Raw genomic sequence first — 19,490 nt, 5'->3', positions numbered from 1 at the left:
TGAAGAAGAGAAGAATAAATAGCGCAAAGACTTTCGATGAACTCGAGACTATCGGCAAACTAATGCAAAAGGTGAAGTGTAGATTTTTCAATGTGAGCAGTTCAGCAATTATAAATTTGATACGAAGCTAATGCTTTCATGCATAGAATTGCAGACAGTTAAAATAAGTACGCTAAAGATATGTTATACGAGTCTTGCAGATACGTGCTGATAAAAATTACAACATTTTACGTTTACCGTTAAAGTTCGTCTTACAGCACAAATGAGGAGAATATTAAAAATAAAAGTTGGACTAAAAAAGGGAAGAATTAGGGGGAGGGTTATTGCAGCTGTCGTTTTTTTTGGAGCGGTGCATCCTGTTGTATGAAGCGTGCAGCTGTCGTTGGCAAGATGCAAGGCAAAGCTAGTTAACAGGGACGTGGTCACCTGGCATTGTATAAGGAAAAAGTTAACTAGTATACTATTGAGAAAGTTGCACAAAAGTTACATATAAACTATAGTTTCAGGATAAAGGAAAATTTTGGTCAGAGTAGGAGACGATAGTTGAGATATAAAGGAGAGATACTTTTGGAGAGACTTGAGGGTTTCCATACACGATAATAATTTACAGCAAAGAGCTTAGGGAAATGAAGAGCCGGAAGGCATTTACAATGCGAGCGTGATTATAGGTATTTCTTTTGAAATATAGTTCGTCTATTAAAAGAAAGGCGAGATGTTAGAGTAAAATGATCTCCTAAGATGGCGATCCAACGCGGGACATAAGGTAATTTCGGAGAGAGAGGAGCGATCTCTCCGTCAATGCTAGTTCTTACTTAATTTCAAGAAAGCTGGCACTCGTCTTCGATAGAGGTTATCTTCTGTGCTCTGAAAAAAAGAATGTTCAAATTGTTGTTCAAACTGCAGACGATGCGTATGTTTCGTTGGTATGAACAGTAAAATGTTTGCAGATAAGTGCTTGCATTGATGGGGAAGGTCGTTGGTTTTGTCGTCAGAGACTTGTTACCTTGAATCGATTGTCAGCACGGGTCCAGCAAACAGTTTTGAGAGGAGTTTTGAATTCGTGCGTAATTCGAACGTAAATTGCATACATCCCACTGTCTTTTTAACACGTTCCGTGCCGCGTGGGTTGTCGATCGTCCATGCTGTTGAATGATTTCTCTGTTTGCGCTATTCATAGTCAGTCTTGGTTATTAGAAATGTGTATGATCACCATTGCCGTTTATTATCGTTCGGGGGATTAATATGTGAAAGTATTGCGCTTGAAGAACGCCTTTTACGTAATTCTTTAGCAATGGGTCACCGGTGATCCACGCGGCCTTCAATTACAAACGGTGTGTATAAGACTCGTTGTAGAAATGAAGATTATAGAAAATAGGAATTTACCTCTCGTAGATGTAACGAAGAAAAGCTTGCTGCTTCACAGAATTAAAAAGAAAGCGGATAAATAATATCTCGAGCGAGACGTCGTTGCATGAAATACTATCACGATAAAATGTACAGGCGTTTCATAGAGTCATATTACTATAATTTATACCGTGAAAGGGGTAACGTTTCGTGACGAATGCTGCGGTAAAATCTTTGTACACCTTGTTTGTTTCGATCAGGAGAACTCAGACATGTAACGCGACTTGTTTTTCAATAAAATCACTCGTTTGTCTTTGAACACCGTACTTGGTAAAAAATTCAAAGTACGCGACTCGATAGTTTGAAGCACGCAGAGAGTAAAAAGTAGTTGTGCAGATCGGAATATCGGTGCGGAATGCGAAGAGGAGAGAGAGTACGTAAAGAGAGGAGAGAGAGAGAGAGAGAGAGAGAATGAGAAGTGAAGGCAGGTAGAGAAAGAGGGAAATGGAGGGTGGAATAGAATAAAGGAGAAAAGGGCGGGAAAAAGCTGTGTTGTATAGAAGGCGCAAACGGACGTAGCTATGCAAAAACCTGCCACGGCATGGAACGGTGTCCTGTACAGTGGCATTGTGGTCGATTCTATTCTATTCAAACACCACAGAGTTTATTTATTTCGAGATATTTTGTTAAACGGGGTGTGTTGCAACGCGAACTCAATTTTTAGTCCTACTTTGTTGATCGTATTCTAGGTGACGTGCCGAGCTGTCGGCACAGTCTTTCGTTTTGTGTTCTCTTGTATGAGGACATTCAGTTTTTCATGGTACCAGGTAAAGCGAGAATTAAGACCGGCGTTGCGCCACGTTATTTACAGTGCGTAGAAAGATTTTCCTGTAAATGTTGTTGTGGAAACAAAAAAAAAAAAAAAAAAAAAAAAAAGAAATATTTCGGTGAAGAAGGTAAAGGTGATCGCGAATTCATGACTATCCGGAGAATCTCTGCTTCAGTTCCTCGAGACTTTCTTTCCTCAGAAAACGCAAGTGCGTGTGTGTTTTACTCTCGAAGGTTTTCTTTGGGCAAAACTGATATCGCGTTCATCTCTACCACTGAAACCGGAATGCAACCCACACGTATCCTGAAGAAAACGAGAGCACCCATTTGTAGTCGTGACACGCGTCCGCATAAAAGCTGACACACGCATTGTTGAGGTTCGCGCATTCGTGTGCACGCGTGCCTCACGCGTGTCAACCTTTTTTTACGCGTATCAAAGATATGTGTGCGCGTGTGTATACGTACATCAATGTGTGCGTGTGCGTGTACATACATGTGTATATGTATATACATTTACATACACGCATCCCCCGGCGCGCGCACAGACACACACAAACACACACTCGCACACATGTGCCATATGTATCTTTATATACACACGAACGATGTGTGATATCAACGTACTTTTTCTCAATCCATTGCGTTGTGCCATTTTTTGCGTAATTCGTCTTGCATGCTACGCTTCCTTCGGTAGTGTAATTACGACTCTTTAACTCTGCGGAGGTGAGCGAGCGCGATGCGTTCTTGTCGCGTGGAAAGTCTTGCGACTTGCCTTGCAGATGAACGCGTTGTTTTTTTTTCTTTTTTTTTCTTTTTTTTCTCACAATGGTAGTGACGCATAGTACATTTATATACGCGTAATATGGTGGTGGTGGTGTTCATCTTGCGAATACATCTTTCTTTCTTACATTCCTATGATATGCGATACGAGGCGTACGCGCTTGCACACGTCCCATTACATTTTTTTTAACTAACCCATGTGTACATAACTTGCTTCTTTGTTCGTAACGCATATAAAACATAAAGTATTTGATTAACCTGATTTCAAATGCATATTTTTACACGTGGATGTATGCCTTTTTGTATGTACATGATAGCGAATGCATTACGCGCATTCACCTGCGCGTATTTGTATGCGTGTGTACCACGTTCGCGTGTTCCTACGCATAGAAATATGGGCATAATGTGCGTGTACGTGCAGCGACATACATGTGCATATATACGTGCATACATACATCTGTTACACAATGTCTTCCACCTGATATATGTGTTATTATCATATATCTGCATTGCGTATGGGAACACATTTGTATAATTTGTTAATACTGTTCATGGTATTGTACTTTATCGCAATCGAATTTCGTTGTACTTTGCCATGCCTTTTATGATGTACGTTGTTGCTGTCGTTTTACATCCCAAGTGTTTAGGCCATTTTCGAAGCGATTAAGTAATTTGTAAGGAAGATCGAAACCGACGAAACAATCAGAAGTTCGTTTTAATCACGATCGAGCGATTTCTCGATCGGGATGCCGGTCGTTCAAGTTTTTACGATGGTGGTGCAAAAGAAGAGGGCAGAGAACAATCGTACAGTGTACCTTTTTATACATTGGACGACGTCGTAAGGATTTTTACGTTTTCGTATCCATTTTGTTACGAAAACGCAGCTTCCTTTTTTTCAAATTTAACTTATAAAGGCTGTTTCTTCTTCGTTACTATTTCCTCTCGTTAGTGTGTGCGCGCGTGTGTTTAAAGAGTTACGCTGCTACTTCTTAGTCGCGGAACTACGTACAGAGGATAAGTTTAAGGTGTAGCGAATTTGAATTTGAACGAATCGACGCTATTTGAACGATTCGCTCCTCTACTCGCCGTACCGTGTGTACTTCCGGCAAAGGGACGTGTGTATAGTGGCAAGAAAGAAGATTAAGAAGATAAAGAAGAGCAGGCATTTCGATGGTAAGAGGAACAGTATAGCTGTGAACGAATGCTTGGTATATATCCTAAAGGTATCATTTTCTTTCATTTTAATGCGGCATTTATTTATGCCCTGTTGGTTTTGCGAGTTCATTTATCGATCGGTTTCTGGTAAGAGAACAATTTTATTGTGTTTAACGATAACGCATGGTTTCATTCAGAATATCGCCGAAATAATACTCGTATATTTTCATGTTTTGTATCACTATAATGATGCAAGAGGTAAGAATGGATTTTTCGATATGCAACGTATTTGACGATATCGAAAGTCGTCCATTCTCATTTTTCTGCGGTGAAATTTCCGTCACCGTCATCGTTGTCTTTTAATATATTTTTTACAAAAATTGTCCTTGAATGCACTTCTTCAGACGAAAGAATGGTTTTTAACATTCTTGTTAATGTTTTGACTAATTATGTTTGAAGTAAAATATAAGAATTTGCAGGATTTTTCGCACTAGATACTGTTCTAGCTGCATTTCTTATTGATTATATATATCATATTTCTATTATGTTTTTATAATTTTCAAGTTTTTTGTTTCTCCTTTCCTTTCACATTCTTTTAGTTAATTAGTAATTTATTCTATTAATTACACGTGTCAGTGCTGTGCCAGTTTACGTGGTGATTCAAAATGAAATCGTTTGTGTTCACACGGCATCGAGAGCCGGAGGATGAAAGGAAACATTTCGATGTTCGTTTCCATTTTCGTAAAATCTTTCCTTATGGAGTTTCCGGAAATAGAAACAACGAAACGGAATGTGGCTGGCGTTAATTTGCGAAGCTTCGCACTTTGGTAGTTTCCAGATTGCCAGCCGATTTTGTTCTCCTGGTTTTTAATGACTGCGTCGCGATCGATGAGAGTTAATGGCTGCATTATTTAAAGAAACGAGGGGTTGCTTCTATTTTTGAAAGATATCGATTTTTATATACCTTTCTGCTGTGAAGCAATGAAATGTGTACTCCCATGCCAGAAAAAAAGTTTTCTGACGGAAAAGTTCTTCAAGACTCTCATCACCATGCAAGAACGGATGCGTATCAACGAAAAGGAAGTATAATTTGGTAATTTTTTTCTTGCATTGAAAACATTTCTCTAACTACACGGTTAGAGGTACTATTTATTACATACTGTTTCCTGTTCATTGTCTTGTAATCATACATATTTTATACCCTTTATAGTTAAGTTCTTATGTGATCTTTATTAATTAGGTTGCTAATGGTGATCATTATACGCAGTTGCATATTATTTATCACATATTGATCATCTATGTTTATATTTATTTATAACTGGAAAATTATTCGTGAATTTACTGTACTCTACACAATTTCCACACAATGTTGATACATATCAGTTATTTTTCACCATCACCGAGTTTAAACATTTTATATTAATTATATATGGTATATTTTATACTGTTTCTTTAGAAATTGAAATATGTGGAAACACTGTTTCAACATATAGAGCTTTCATTCTACCATGTATAATTTAGTTGATGCGTGCTAAATCGAGAACCATTGGATATGGTTAATTCCACGGATTTTCTACTGCGTGCTAATTATTACTATGCATACAGCGTAGTTGTGTGATTAATCATGCCCGAGTACGTAATTGTACTCTTTCAATATCGAGTTATTTTTTTTAATCCCGTTAAACGCTATTTGCGTGTCCGGCTTGTTTTCGAATATTCCTAGAAAATTTGGAGTTTTCGAGAGCTGATATCGAGTGACGAAATTCAAGAACAAAGAAGACGTGTATCATTCATTAAGTGGTGTACGTGTGTGTTTCGAATTGTCGCAACCAGTGAAAACAGAACACAAGGCTAAGTATTTTATCTTGCGTGCTGTATCGTCACGCAAGATACGTTTCATTTTTTATATATGCACATATATATGTAAAAATATATATGCATACATACACACATACGTAAAATGCAGCAATGCATTTTGTAAAAATGATTGTTTGCATATTGATCGTCTGATTGAATTCATTTCGATTGCATTCGATGATAGGCCTTATTTGCTGGTGTTGTCAAGTTGTGTGTGACTTAAAATGGTCCAGAGAAGATATACGTGAACAATCATTTTTATTTTTAGTACGATAAGATTTAAAAATTTATAATATTGCACCTGGTGGTAATCTTTTTAAATTTGTTTGTTTTTTTTAACAATATTTATTTCAAGGCTTATATTTTCGATATCTGCGTCTTCGCATGAGAGAACACCGTTACATTGTTTCTTCTTAATCTAGATAAAATCAGGATGTACCTTCATGACTTTTAATTTTCTCCTCTTTTGATTTTCTCGTGTCATAACCGATTCTTACTGTTGCAACGTGATGCAATAACACGTTTCTTTCCCGTGTCAATTGAGATCGTCAATTTGATGAATATTGTTCCTTTCCTAGCGAAAGAATAATATTCGTGAAACGATCGTACTAAGATGATATTTTAGCTACGTTTTCAAGTAGTTTTTTATTTTTTGGTTTTTTTTTGTTTCTATTTCCACGCTCGCTTTTTTAGCACAACGTTCTATGTTGTGATCTTGATTCGCTTCCGTTCAGACCGGCGAAATTTGCTTCAGAATTCGTATTTGTTTGGTGGTGTGAATGTGATTCTGTGCGCAAGGAAGACAGTACAGTTCGATAGTCACAGTTCAGTTCAAACGAATCGAGTAAAAATTATGAATGAAATCTTAGGTAAAATTTAAAAATCATCAGTTGGATGTTTGTTCAATCTGGATTCCTCAGAATCTAAGGCGCCAGACGATGAAAGACCGATTGTGCCATCATCCAGTGTGATTTTTGTTCCTTTTTTAAGACTTAATCGACGCCATTCTTATACCTCAATTAATTACGATAGTCACTAACATTGAATCAAAAAGTTAGTTTCGTGTTACGATAGAATATCAAGTATTCGGACACGAACGAAGGAAGCGCAACAACTTCCAATGAATTTACCACAAGACGTATCTACAATTTATTGAGAAGTTTGTGCGCGATACTTCGACGGATCTTCAACGTTTGATTTGACTCTCGAGTGTCTCGTTGCGGGTATCGCAGAGATAGTCAAACAGTGTCACTTTGAATACTGAACGAATCCCTTTCAAAATTCCATAAAACCGTGAAAACACGAAGTTTCCACAATCGTTGTTCCTCCAGTAATGTTTGCTGCGCAGCGATCATTACGTGGCGTGGCGGCGCATTGTGACGTTAAAGGGTGGAAGGAAGTAAATAAACATGGCGCATAACAAGCAAAGCTTTAGGCAACAGGGTAGAGGCGATGATTAGAGGTTGCAGCGCGTATGAGGACTGGTGTGACTGTGACGTGCGAGTGGGGGTGTTTCAGAATCTGTTCTCGGGGTGTGTGGTGTATCGTTGCTCGTGGGGTGGCGATCGACGTTGCGCTGTCCCAATGCTACTTGGACAGTGGGCAGGAAGTACGAAATGGCGCAGACCTTAGGGAGAAAGAGAGGCAGTTTGATCGCCATTTGTTTACTGCCATCGTTTCACCTCAACTGGGCCTCTGATGCGGACACTTCGGAGGCGGACTCGATCGTCGATGCGGTGGCGATTTACTACTCCGGGAGGAATGTTTCCCCAGGTGTCTAAACCTCGGCCGGTCGTTCCTCCGTTCATTTTTCCAGGATCTCGACTTCGGAGGAGAGAGACCAAGCGAAAAAGAATCGTTCCACCGGTAGTAGTAGCACGTTTCTCCTTTCGTGTTCTCGCACAGTTCATATCGACGTTGATAACCGATTCGGAACAAGAGAAACGATGATCACCGTTGCGTTGTCACGTATGTTTGGTCCGTGTATCTTGTTTTACCGATTTTTTTCAGTAACCCTTGACGTACAAACCATTCCGCGACTTATTCGATCGCGTCGGCTAGGACTTTTGATGTCTCTCGATACAGACGATACATATTTCACGCGAGAGATTGATTCGTTCGCTTGATCGACGTGTCTTCACAGCTGATCGATAAATTTTCTTCTTGGTTGAGGAGATTTGAGACAGTAGAAAATTGAGAATCGCAAATTCTGTAATAATAATTAAGTTTATAATGTATTCGCGTGTAGTAGACGTTGGTCAAGCGAAGATGATAATAATAGACATCTTGGTTCGTAGCATGTTAACGATTAACAGTATCCGAAAGATTGCTCTATTCGGGTTACTAATAATCATTATGATCGCAGTCGGACCGCTAAGTGCTTTGGATTTCTAACACAGAATCAAATTCTAATCCAAAATTTCCGTCCGGTCAAAAGCAACAGAGTGAATCGAGATTAGCTCATAATTGGCCCCCGATATTCATTTTTGTATGTACGGAATAGAAAAGCGATTTTTATCGTACTTTGTGTTCTTATTGTAAGGGCGTCCAAATTCAAAATTATGTACGTAATACGATTCTCGAGAGTCACTCACTCTTTCGTCGTAATTGATTGGCGCACCATAATTGTTAAGTAGTTTACGTCGAATGAATAGTCGCGCGTTGTAAAAGAACGTATCCGAAGATACAGATACATTGTGAGCAGGTCGAAGAATTGTGCACCAATCTGTCAGTTCATTGAGTACACGGAGACAATCCAAGTACGTATCTTCAGTTACTGTATAACGTTAAAATTTGATAATTGATAGGATTGTAATTTTACGCCGCGTTTCAAGTTGATCGTCCCGATTTCTCTTGTGAAATTTTATCGATAACGATTTCTGTACGGTTTATAGACGGTCGCAATTGAGGATATTGTAACAATTCGCAGGCACACAGAAATGTCGTTTATCATTGTATTCGAATACATATGCGTGTGCGATACTATTTGATTATATTTAACGAAAGAGCATCGCGAACGAAGTAGAGTTTCGCACGGTGTTCCGTTATTCTATTTCTATACGAATTGCATTCGCCGATGCTTGACGATCGGTCGGTACGTAAACGTCGCAAACGATACATTAGTTAGCAGAGAGTATATTTTACACAGTTGCATTCTTCAGTTGCACGAATTCCAGCTGTCATCCAGTGGAGTGGAGCATAAGAAGAGATGCAATAAATTGTTTCCAACAACAAACTGTTTTTTCATCGCTTCTTTTCTTGATCCTCCTCCCATCCTGTTTCTCTTCTAGGATTAAACGTTTTATCTTAACTCAATTCGTGGAAAATATATCTTTTACATGCCGTATCTAATGTTTCTGATCGTCCATAATTTCTATATATCGATTGGTAAAGTCCGCGTGGAATTTCGCAAATGTACTTTTTCCAAATGTGATCTTTCGTTCAAAATTTGTTCATTGCAACGCCGCTGTTTCCCTTCAGAATATCTGAATCGTCTACCTAAATTCTTTTGTAACGGAAGAATATATATTTTATGAAAATCCCGTGCGTGTAACAATTATCGATTTCTGACGAAACGAAGAAACGAAGGTTGTTTCGTGTACACTCGGTAAAAGCGTGCGCACCTGCGCTTGTCACATCTGCTTCTAGCTTCTATCGAATAGCATCGGATCGATTTGATACGCACGAGCTCGATTAATTCGCAGAACGGGCTATAGATACACGTTACAGAAAACAAAGCGAACTCTGTTAGTGCACCAGCTGTCAGAGTTCCCATTGGACACGGACTACAGCTAGTTTGCTGTGCAACGAAATTTGCGAAGCACCGTATTTCGTTGTCGAAACTGCAACAGGTGGGTTACGTTCTACAAATCGTCGAGGGTGTGCATCGGTCTTCCACGTGGATTTCAACGGTCCCGCTCCATTATTCCCTTTCTTTTGTCAATTCACGCCCGAGTCTTGAAGTTACGACTATAGCGTATGTACAGTTTGTAAAAAAAAAAGAAGAAAATTCCAAACAGTTACTTCCTTCGATTCAATTAAACGCCAACTTGTTTCTCTGAATACCTTTGCGTTACATATTTCGAAACGAATCGAACTACGCTCCGACCTCTCTTTGTTTATACATGTAATATAAAATGATTAAACTGTTCAGTGATCGTTTTTTATATTTCACGACATTTGATTAACAAAATTTCATTTATTTCAATTCCTGTTTCACTTCCCGAAACGAATACAAATATCTGTATGTCGGTTGTTTACAGATACTTTCTTGCTCGCATCAAGTAATACAATATGCGATACCCCCGGCGGAGAGCTCATGTAACACTTGATTGATGAAATTGTTTAAGAGGACTAGCGACGATTCGTGCCGATATTTTGACAGTGTATACAATGCATGCTGATTCATGGTTTGCCGCGGATTTAAGCTTGATAATCATTAATGTGATGCGGAATTATTAACGTCGATCGACTCAAGACGCGGAGGACGTGTCCCGAGTGTGCTGGCAAAAATGGCAGCCAATCGGCGCAGATTGTTCTTCGAAGTTTTAAAAAGTTCGTGTCATGGGCGTGTGTTGGGTGAAACTATACAAGGAGGCATTTTTTACGTTGGGTTGAATTAAACATATTGCGGGTGTAAAAATGGAAACACTAATAAAAAGCAATTCATTTTGGAGCAGCATGTAAATAACAACGGCTCAGAGTAAAGAAGACTGCGCTCTCATCGGTCGAAACTTTTTTGCACGCGAATTAGTATTACCCGAAACTATTCCATCACGGTTATCCTTTCTTCTCTTTCCGTGGATGTTCTTATAAATTTTTAAGTTAAATTTCGCTCGTACCTTCCTATCGCGTTCGTTCACTCCAGTTCCTGTTGCATCGTTCACCAGGTAAACTGTTCGCTCACCTTTCAACTTTCGGAGATTCTCTTTTTTCCTTTCGTGTACCCGCAATTACTTGTCTTCGTTATAATCGCGGATCCATACGAAAAGTATGCGATAATACTGCATATTGCGATCGGATGCACTTTTCTACCGTTCGCGGTTGAGATTCGAGGTACCTTGATTCTTGAAACTAGTCCAATTTTTCGCAAAAGTCGGGAGAGGAGAACAGGCTCATCAGCCACGCGCAGTCTTCTTTTTAGAGCGAGCTTAGAAGCCTTGACCACCGTATATATCGTTCACATGCTTAGCTCGAGCTTTCCTTTCCCCATCGTTGTCCAAACAAACAAAACCCGCTTAAAAATACTATTGTCGTCTACTTAATGCGCCCTACCCTACCTATGTTTGAGAGAATTGCGGGCAGGTTGGAACGAAGGGTGGAGAAGCACTGAAAGTATGAGAGGGCAGAAAGAGAGAGAGAGAGAGAGAGAGAGAGAAACGAAAGAGAGTGAGATTGTTTCGTGACGCGTGGCTTTCGACTGTCCTGTCAAGGATCAAAGAAGAAACCCATATGTAAAAAGCCTCCGTGTATGCTTACAGCGAGCCCCATGATGGAGGGTGTCTCTGCCAGCGAGCTGAGATTTCGGTGTGTCATGTGTGGACGTGGATATAGGTCACGATCCTCTCTGACGCGACACTCCAGGTACGAGTGCGGACGACTCGGGTCCAGGTATACTTTCACGTGCACCCTCTGCGGGAAGTACTTCTGTCGACCGGATCACCTAAAGCAACACATCCTCAATATTCATGGTGGATCGGTCGCTAAATAGCTTCCGCTTCTTTCACGGATTAACCCCCCCTACGAGGACGCGCGGCTCGTGAGCACGCGAGAGTTAAACCGCGGAATTGGTGATTGGGACACGAGATATCCCCGATCGATCCTCCCGCACGTCGGGCTCCCTCTGACCTATTCGGTCCCTTTCACGCGCGAGTTCACGAGAATATCGGAACTCGGCCGCAGGGAATTACATACGCACGCGGCTTACACGAGGCACGTAAACCTCTCCTTGTTCCTTTCTCTTCTTTTTTCTTTCTTTCGACTTTGTCTTTTCCCTCTTTCCCTTCTCTTCTCTTCGACTTAATTTAAGGTTATCCGCGCTCTTATATTGTTATTATTATTGCTACGTTTCCTTTCTTCTTCTTTTTTATTTTTTTTCTTTTTTCCAATTACTGTCATTTCTGGGCGTTGTCCGCTGTTATCCAAAGGAATACCAAAGGAAACTTTTGTGATAGGAAATTTGAATCGTACGTACAAAAAAAAGTCAATTCTTATTAGCTACGTCAAGTTTAGTTTCGACGGTGTTTCGAATATTTATTAACGTGTGATATTAATCGAAACGTGGAATTAAGTGATTATTTATATCTAATACCGGATTAATTGGATGTGGAAAAGGTGTGGTGTTCAATCGTTCAGTCTGTACACTGCGGTGAAACGAATCTCTCGGAGGTCGTTCTTACGTGAATTACGATCGCAGTAAATTGAACGCGTACGTTTTATCGGCGATCTTTCACCCGTTCCTAAACTGAATAAATAATTTTATACAATTCTAAATCGATAATCGAGGATTTATGCGTACGTCGCGACGTACACGAGAGATAAACGTTGTTTAGGGTGTAAAACGGTTTACTAAAAATCTTCGCATGCCACACGCGTGTGCGTATGCTACGAACTGCCAAATAATTTGATTACGAATGCCAAATAAATAATATTCCTATGTTCTTACATCGTTTTAGCATAACGGAATGATAAGTACCGTGTGAGTTCTAGCGGTACAAGTTTACAAGATTAAGCGTGTATGCGTGTGTGTATGGCTAGATGTGTATATATAACTTCATTTTTCGACGATGTTTCGTGCTTGTTCTTCGAGTACATCGTATGACACGTGGGATAATCATTAATTATTAGCAGATAGCAGGTTCTATGGACATAAGTATAAGCTGTGAGGGATATACTTTGTATGCTGTTACTCTTTAAGGTGGGTATCCACTAATTGCGTGTAGAAATCGATGATCGCGTGGCAATGGGGATCGTTCGAATTGCTTGGTTTCGCGTTCCTCGAATTCGAGCAAAATCGAGAGTACTTTATCGATTGCAAACCTGGCGTTTAGTTGACCACGCGTGTCGGTTTCGAGTCTCCGCGTTTGTTTACTGCGACTGATTGGACTTCGAATTGCTTCGATTGAAACGACATCGAGGCAAGTGGTAATTCGGTTTGCGCGAACGTGAAGGTTGACTTAAAACCGCTCGCATTCGAGTAACGCGGGCAACGACTGACGAACGAACGAGTCGATGTCGGGCTTTCAAAATACCGTGCGGAACCTTTTCGTCTAGGGGGTAATTAACTTTCTTTTAGTGGGATTACTTTTAGTGGGATAGACACACGACGTATCGACGAATATTACATTTAACGAGATGTTATTTTTTTTAGTCGCGCCGTTGGTGTGTACAAAGAGCTATATTTTTCATCGTGCGCCAAGACCGTTTGATAAATTTTTCACTGTCACACGATTTATACAACGAAAGAGTTTTAAAAGCTATATCGTTACCGTTGTTGATTGAGAGCGTGTCGAGCGTGTACGCGTCGCAGCTCTACGGATTTTAAAAATTGTTACAGAATGTAAATAAAAGGAAATCTTAGAAAAACAACGAGGACATAATGTTTCTTCTCCGTTTGACCTGCGTGTATGAATGAGGACTCGCATATAGAAGAAGGAGAGGATGTTACAAGACAAATAACCGAAAGTGAACCAGGGCCGAATTCATTTCTCGATGAAAACTCATTGTCTCCCCCGCACAGGTCGATTGTCCCAGAAACAATTCGATCGAGATAGAAGAATCGAAGAGAACTGTACATCGAGTGCTCTCCTTGTGTTTTACACCTTGTCCTCGAGATTTCACTGTCGGTGAACACCGAATGCGACTTCCACGACTGCCCTTGCTCATCTGAGAGCCATTTGAAGTGGCATCTGACCAGGGGTTGTTTCACGGGACCCGCGAGGAATCAAGCAGGCTCCGGAAGCCATATTTGTCCGAAGTGCTCGCAGTGGTACGAAAACAAGCGGACATTGGACACTCTTCTGCATACCGTTCGTCATCGTCGAACAAAATTCCATTGTCCATATCGTGGTCCCTTATAACACTATCCATCCAAGAATATGATACTTTTTCCTATTCCTTACTTTTCGTTTCCAAAGATTTTCGATACATCGCACGACTTGCGAGGGTGTACGAAAAAACGATTCTTATTAGACAACTCCTATGGGAAATTTCCTAATCGTATTATTTTTCTTTTTGTTTTTTTATTATCCATCGTCGATTTGCCTTCGATTAGAAGGGGGCAGAATTTTGAACGACCATGTAATGTGTGTGGAAAGGTTCGGTTCATTAGGTAGTTGGTTGTGTGTACGTTTTGTGTACGTCCTACGGAGATTTGAAGGATTTGCATGCACAGAGATACCGTTGGAAATTTACTGACGAACGAAGCGTAAGTTGTTCGCTGATACTATGGGAAATGTTTAAGCGAGCGTCGTTCTTAATTTTGTTTCAGAATTCGTAGAGAGAGGAACTGTGAAACGCGAGGATACGAAACCGTACACGGAAGTACAAAGTTCCAGTGACGTTCCATTATACCCTTGCGATACGTGTAATAAAGCGTTCAAGGCGCCTCGTACGCTAAAATCTCACAAGTCGAATGATTGCGGCCGAACGTACGTCTGTCCGAATTGCGAGAGCACTTTTTCCTATCGCGCGAGCTTTTGCCGACACAGAAAACGTTGCTACGCATGGGTAGCGATGAAAACGAAAATCGAAAATGATTTTTATTAATTGGGCTGTACTGGTTGCTCCATTATACGTTTCCGTTCATCCTCAACGCGGAATCGTTTGTTTCTATTTAATCGGAAACGTAGGATATGAAAATTTCAACAAACAGTATTGATACGATATCGTAGTTTACGCGATATAGAAGCCTGTATTAGTTAATTGGTTGAAACAAAGATTATTTGTTGCGTAATTTTGCATGATATGAAAAATGTTAATTTGCATTTGAAGATGAAAATTACATTTCATCAGCGTTAAGGTGTCTTAAATTTCGTTTATTTTATATCTGAAATCGTGTTTCTTATTGCACTGTTCGGACAAAAAAAAGAATCGACTAAATGTTAGAGTGTACTACCTCGTAACTGCTTATTGAACTTAAACGATTGGTTCTCGATATTTATGTTGAATTATAATCTGCTATAATTTTTAGTAATTCGAGTAATTTGAGAACATTGACGAATTTGATATTCGCTCAATTAAAACAAGTGCAATATATTACACTTCCGTTTTGGTACTAACGAATGTTAGCTGCTGGTGGAACAAGAATTCCGAGACTCTGTCTTAGACTTACCAAAATTTTACTCGCCAAATGGTGAGTCTGTGATAACTTGAGATTACAATCGCTGGAAATCCTGGTTGCAACAACGTAAATCGAAAGCTGCCAGCCAATTTTATTTGCGGTATTGATTACACTTGTGTCAGTACAATTCGGCGTCCGTCACTTTTGACGAGAGTACGTGAGAAGGCGACAGATATGCGATAAAACGAGGCTCGAAGCTTTTTCATGGAGAATCATTTATGTGTTCACGATTGTTACTTTCTGCAAAATCTCAATTATTAGAGTCTAATCTCCTTGTATACTCGTTATACAATAAATTCTTTTCTTACACACCGTTTCTTTTCCCCATATTTTTTTATTGCAACGAATTCTAAAATAGTCTATACTTTACTGTAAAACACGAGGAGTCGGCCTTTTTTTTTACGTTACATTTCTAGTTTATTTGGTTCGCGATATTACGACGAGGTTCGTACAATCAACGAGCAACTACGTCCAACACTTGTTTCGTAGACTAAATCCTAGTTAGGCGGGGCTGTGTTATCCACCAAGCACTCGCGTACGGAATGTTGCGTGTCGATTTACTTTGTACGGCGACTGTTTAATCGATATATAATCGATCTCGCGTACGATATTTTTAACGCAGTGTTGTTGACTGGTGTTTCAGGGAGCTCGAAAGAATGTCCGGAGCCCGAACAGTCGAAACGGAAGTACGTGTGCGAGTATTGCTTCAAGCCGTTCACGCACTCGGGGTTTCTGAGCAAGCACCGTAACAATTATTGTTACTCCAATCCACGCTCGATGTTTTACAAAACGAAGGCCATGAGGCCGTATATCTGCATCCTTTGCGGGGCCAATTACAGTAAACAGTCCTCGTTGAAGTCGCACATCCGTTTTGATTGCGGTAAAACGCAGAAGTGCGACTGCTGCGGGAAAACATTTCTGCACAGCAGCAGTCTGCGAAAGCACAAGCTGCAACGTTGTCTCGGCGAAAAGAAGTAACGTTCGAGGAACTCGGACGCGTTCTTTTCCTCGATTTCATTTCAGTTCTTTTGGTTCAGTTCCATTGCGTTCCCCCCCGATTCGAGTCTATCAAGTTTCGTTAATTAAACACGACTATTAACCGCGCATCGATTCATTCTAACGCCATTTTGAGTTTCGTTTCATCGATTCTATGCGTACCTCGCCTACGATTCTGTGCATACGTTATACCTGTACATACTAATTTAAGTTCTGCGGATCGCTCGTCTGTACGTATAAGCAAATAAAGAAATATTGGACGTATCTTCTCTTATGACTATCCTTTCACGCTCTCTCTCTCTCTCTCTCTCTCTCTCTCTTTCTCTCTCTCTCTCTCTATCTATCTATCTATCTATCTATCTATCTATCTATCTATTTCTCTCTCTCTCTCTCTCTCTCTCTCTCTCTCTCTCTCTCTCCCTGTTCTCTATCCATCTGTCTTATTCTCGTAGTCTGGTCTCGGCGACTCGTTAGACCTAAGACGATCACGCTGATCCGCGCGTCACGTACACCAATTCGTTGAGACGACGGTGACCACGGTTACGCTTAATTTGATTATAGTAGACGGTTCTGATTGAGAGATCGGCGATGCATCGCGAACAGAATAAGGATAAAACTGATTGATCGTTAATAATGTTACAGAGCTTTTCGTGGACTCGATACGAGGGGACGACTCTAAACGAAAGTATAATTGCAAATATTGCGGCAAGGGTTTCACCCTGTCCGGCCACTTAAGGAGCCACCAGAAGAGCTTCTGCTATTGGAACCCTAGGTCAAAGTGTCACCAGTTACAAAAGAGCCGGCCGTTTTCCTGCGGCCAGTGTGGTGCCTGTTACGCGAAACAGTCTCATCTAATTTTCCACGTCAGACACGACTGCGGTAGAACGCAGAAGTGTCCGGTATGCGGGAAAACTTTTCTCCATAGCAGCAGCTTGCGAAAACATCGTCAACGGCCTCCGTGCAATTTTCAAACCCGCTAATCAATGTACGTAGAACAAGAAAAACGAGATTGTCTGCCACGTTTGACGGATATTCTGTTGCCAGTAATCGCGCGATCAAACGAAAGAGAAAAAACAAAAAAAAAAAAAAAAAAGAAACCCAAGAATTCGTTTAACCGGATGATAATCAGTTTTACCGCTAGACGCGCTTTGCCGTTCGCTACTTTTGCGTTACCATTTTTTCTCGTCTCGAATCATCGATGCGCTTGCTGATACGTTGCCCGATGTTTTCAGATCGCCTCGTCTCGGACAAGGAACGCAACAGTCCCACCTGGGACGCTCGAATTCGCGTTTTCGAACCCAGAATCGCTAGCGATTATACGCAAACCGTGGAATCGGAACGTTCAGCGATCCCTGGGGTGACGCTAATTCCGCTGGGGGACGGCAGGAGACGAGCACGCAAGATTTCTCAACAAATCTTCAAGTGTACTCTGTACTTTTCACGTTGATATTGTACAAAGAATGTTGTACGAGGCAATAAAAGTGTTAGAATATCGTCATGGGATGTGTCCATTTTCTTTCTCTTTCTCTTCCTCTTTCTCTCCTTCATTATTTCATTTTGTCATCCGATTACTTTCATTCCGATTATCTTCTATTTTGGTCCGAACGATGCGACGACTACAGTGGGTTCTCTTGCTTTTCTTTTCCCTTTGTTCGATTTTTACGCGAGTTTCAGTTGCGCGTCTCTCGGTCGGCCGCTTAATTGGTGGCACTTAATTGGTTCTCTGTTGCAGTAGCGGACAAGCGACGATCCCCCAGAAGAAAGACACGGAAACGGACGCGCGCGTCGTTGCGAACGCGAAGGGCCAAAGGTAAACGCGTCGATAGCACGTCGTCGAGCGACAGTGATTCGACCGATTACGAGATCAAGGAGGAGAACGAGGAGTGCAAAAGCAACGAGGAACGACCGCAACTACTTTTGAATCTGGCCGTCACCAAGCGCGACAATACGCCACCACCGTCAACGTCCTCTAACAAAACCGAGAAACTAGAGACCTCTAACGAGCTCGATTGTAAGGATCTCGATTTCACGGATACCTGGGAGATCGCGAAAACCGAGGAGCATCACGTTTGTTCGCATTGCAAAGCGACGTTTACACGTTTCCCGGACCTAGTGAGGCACACGACGTCAAATTGCACCGCGAACCCGGAGTCCTTGTTTAACAAGGACATCTTCGACAAGCCGCACGTGTGCAGCACTTGCGGATGTCGTTACAAGTACAAAAAGAATTTAACATACCATGTCCGGCACCAATGCAACAGATACTTTCAGTGTCCGACGTGCGATGAAAAGTTCCGCGTGTCGAGCTTGGAACAACACGTGAAACGCTGCACGAAAAGATCCAAGTTGAAGCTTAAAATGGAAAAGCAGATGGGCAAATAGATCTCGATGGTTGATTGTTAATTAACCGGCATACGATCGGCAGTGTTCCTTTTTTCTCTCGATACGGGATCACTAGACCATTTCCAAAGTATGCAAGTATGTTTGATATATACTGTTTGAGTTTGCCTAACGATACGTAAATTTTGATACTTGTGTGTGAAGTTGCATTTAATTTACTACTTCTATATGTATCTCGTTCCGTTATTTTTGTATACTTTTATATTTTTAGGGACCAATACTCGTTCCACACGATTAGCGTGTGTTTTTACCTATTGTTTCAATTTATAAAAAAAAAATCGTTCGATGTATATTTAATCGATGAATTATAAGCGTAACCAATCCTACGAGAATTGACTACTGCCACCGTGCGAGTACGAATTCGGAATTCTCCCAATAAATGACTTTGGAAATATCAGAATGACGCTCGGTGTTCATTATGATCTCTCGCAATAGCTGGTCTATGTATGATAGTTGAAATAAATAAACGATACAAATGAAACCCGTTTATCGAAGAACCGCCGTATGGTGCACGTGAAGAAAAGGCAGCAAACGAAAAAACAGTGTATGCTCTCTGACTATCTATTCATCTGTCTTATCTACTTTTGTCTATCCATTTACCTATCCGTCTACCGCATTTACCAATTTACGCGTCTGTCGTTACCCTTTCCTCATGGTACCCGAAAGTTAAGTAAGACAAGACACGCGGACGAGCGAAGAGCGTGGGAAGAACGTGTCGACTCGAATTAGCAAATTGGCGTAGCCGAAAAGCTGGTAGTTAGATGGTCAGAGCATGGACGATAAGATGTAT

The 19,490-nt window shown here is 40.8% G+C and overlaps 1 protein-coding gene across 50 annotated transcripts in view; it reads left to right on the top strand.

Moving 5' to 3' along the window:
• The window catches only part of LOC143425135 (longitudinals lacking protein, isoforms A/B/D/L), a 133,832-nt gene that overhangs the window by 10,174 nt on the left and 104,168 nt on the right, over positions 1-19,490 (top strand). Inside the window, exons 7-8 of one of the 50 annotated variants that reach the window (XM_076897758.1) lie at positions 16,943-17,285; positions 17,533-17,579. The exons of 47 other annotated variants lie outside the window; for them this stretch is intronic. In XM_076897758.1, coding sequence (XP_076753873.1) covers positions 16,943-17,280 — 338 coding nt within the window. In that variant the 3' untranslated portion in view covers positions 17,281-17,285; positions 17,533-17,579. Of the gene's footprint in view, positions 1-11,444; positions 11,749-15,947; positions 16,307-16,942; positions 17,286-17,532; positions 17,580-19,490 lie in introns of those variants that run through there. 2 more of the 50 variants (XM_076897769.1, XM_076898019.1) reach the window with 2 other exon arrangements.

The sequence above is a fragment of the Xylocopa sonorina genome, chromosome 1 (assembly GCF_050948175.1).
Source record: "Xylocopa sonorina isolate GNS202 chromosome 1, iyXylSono1_principal, whole genome shotgun sequence".
NCBI lineage: Eukaryota > Metazoa > Arthropoda > Insecta > Hymenoptera > Apidae > Xylocopa > Xylocopa sonorina.
This window is presented reverse-complemented; position numbering and strand designations above follow the sequence as displayed.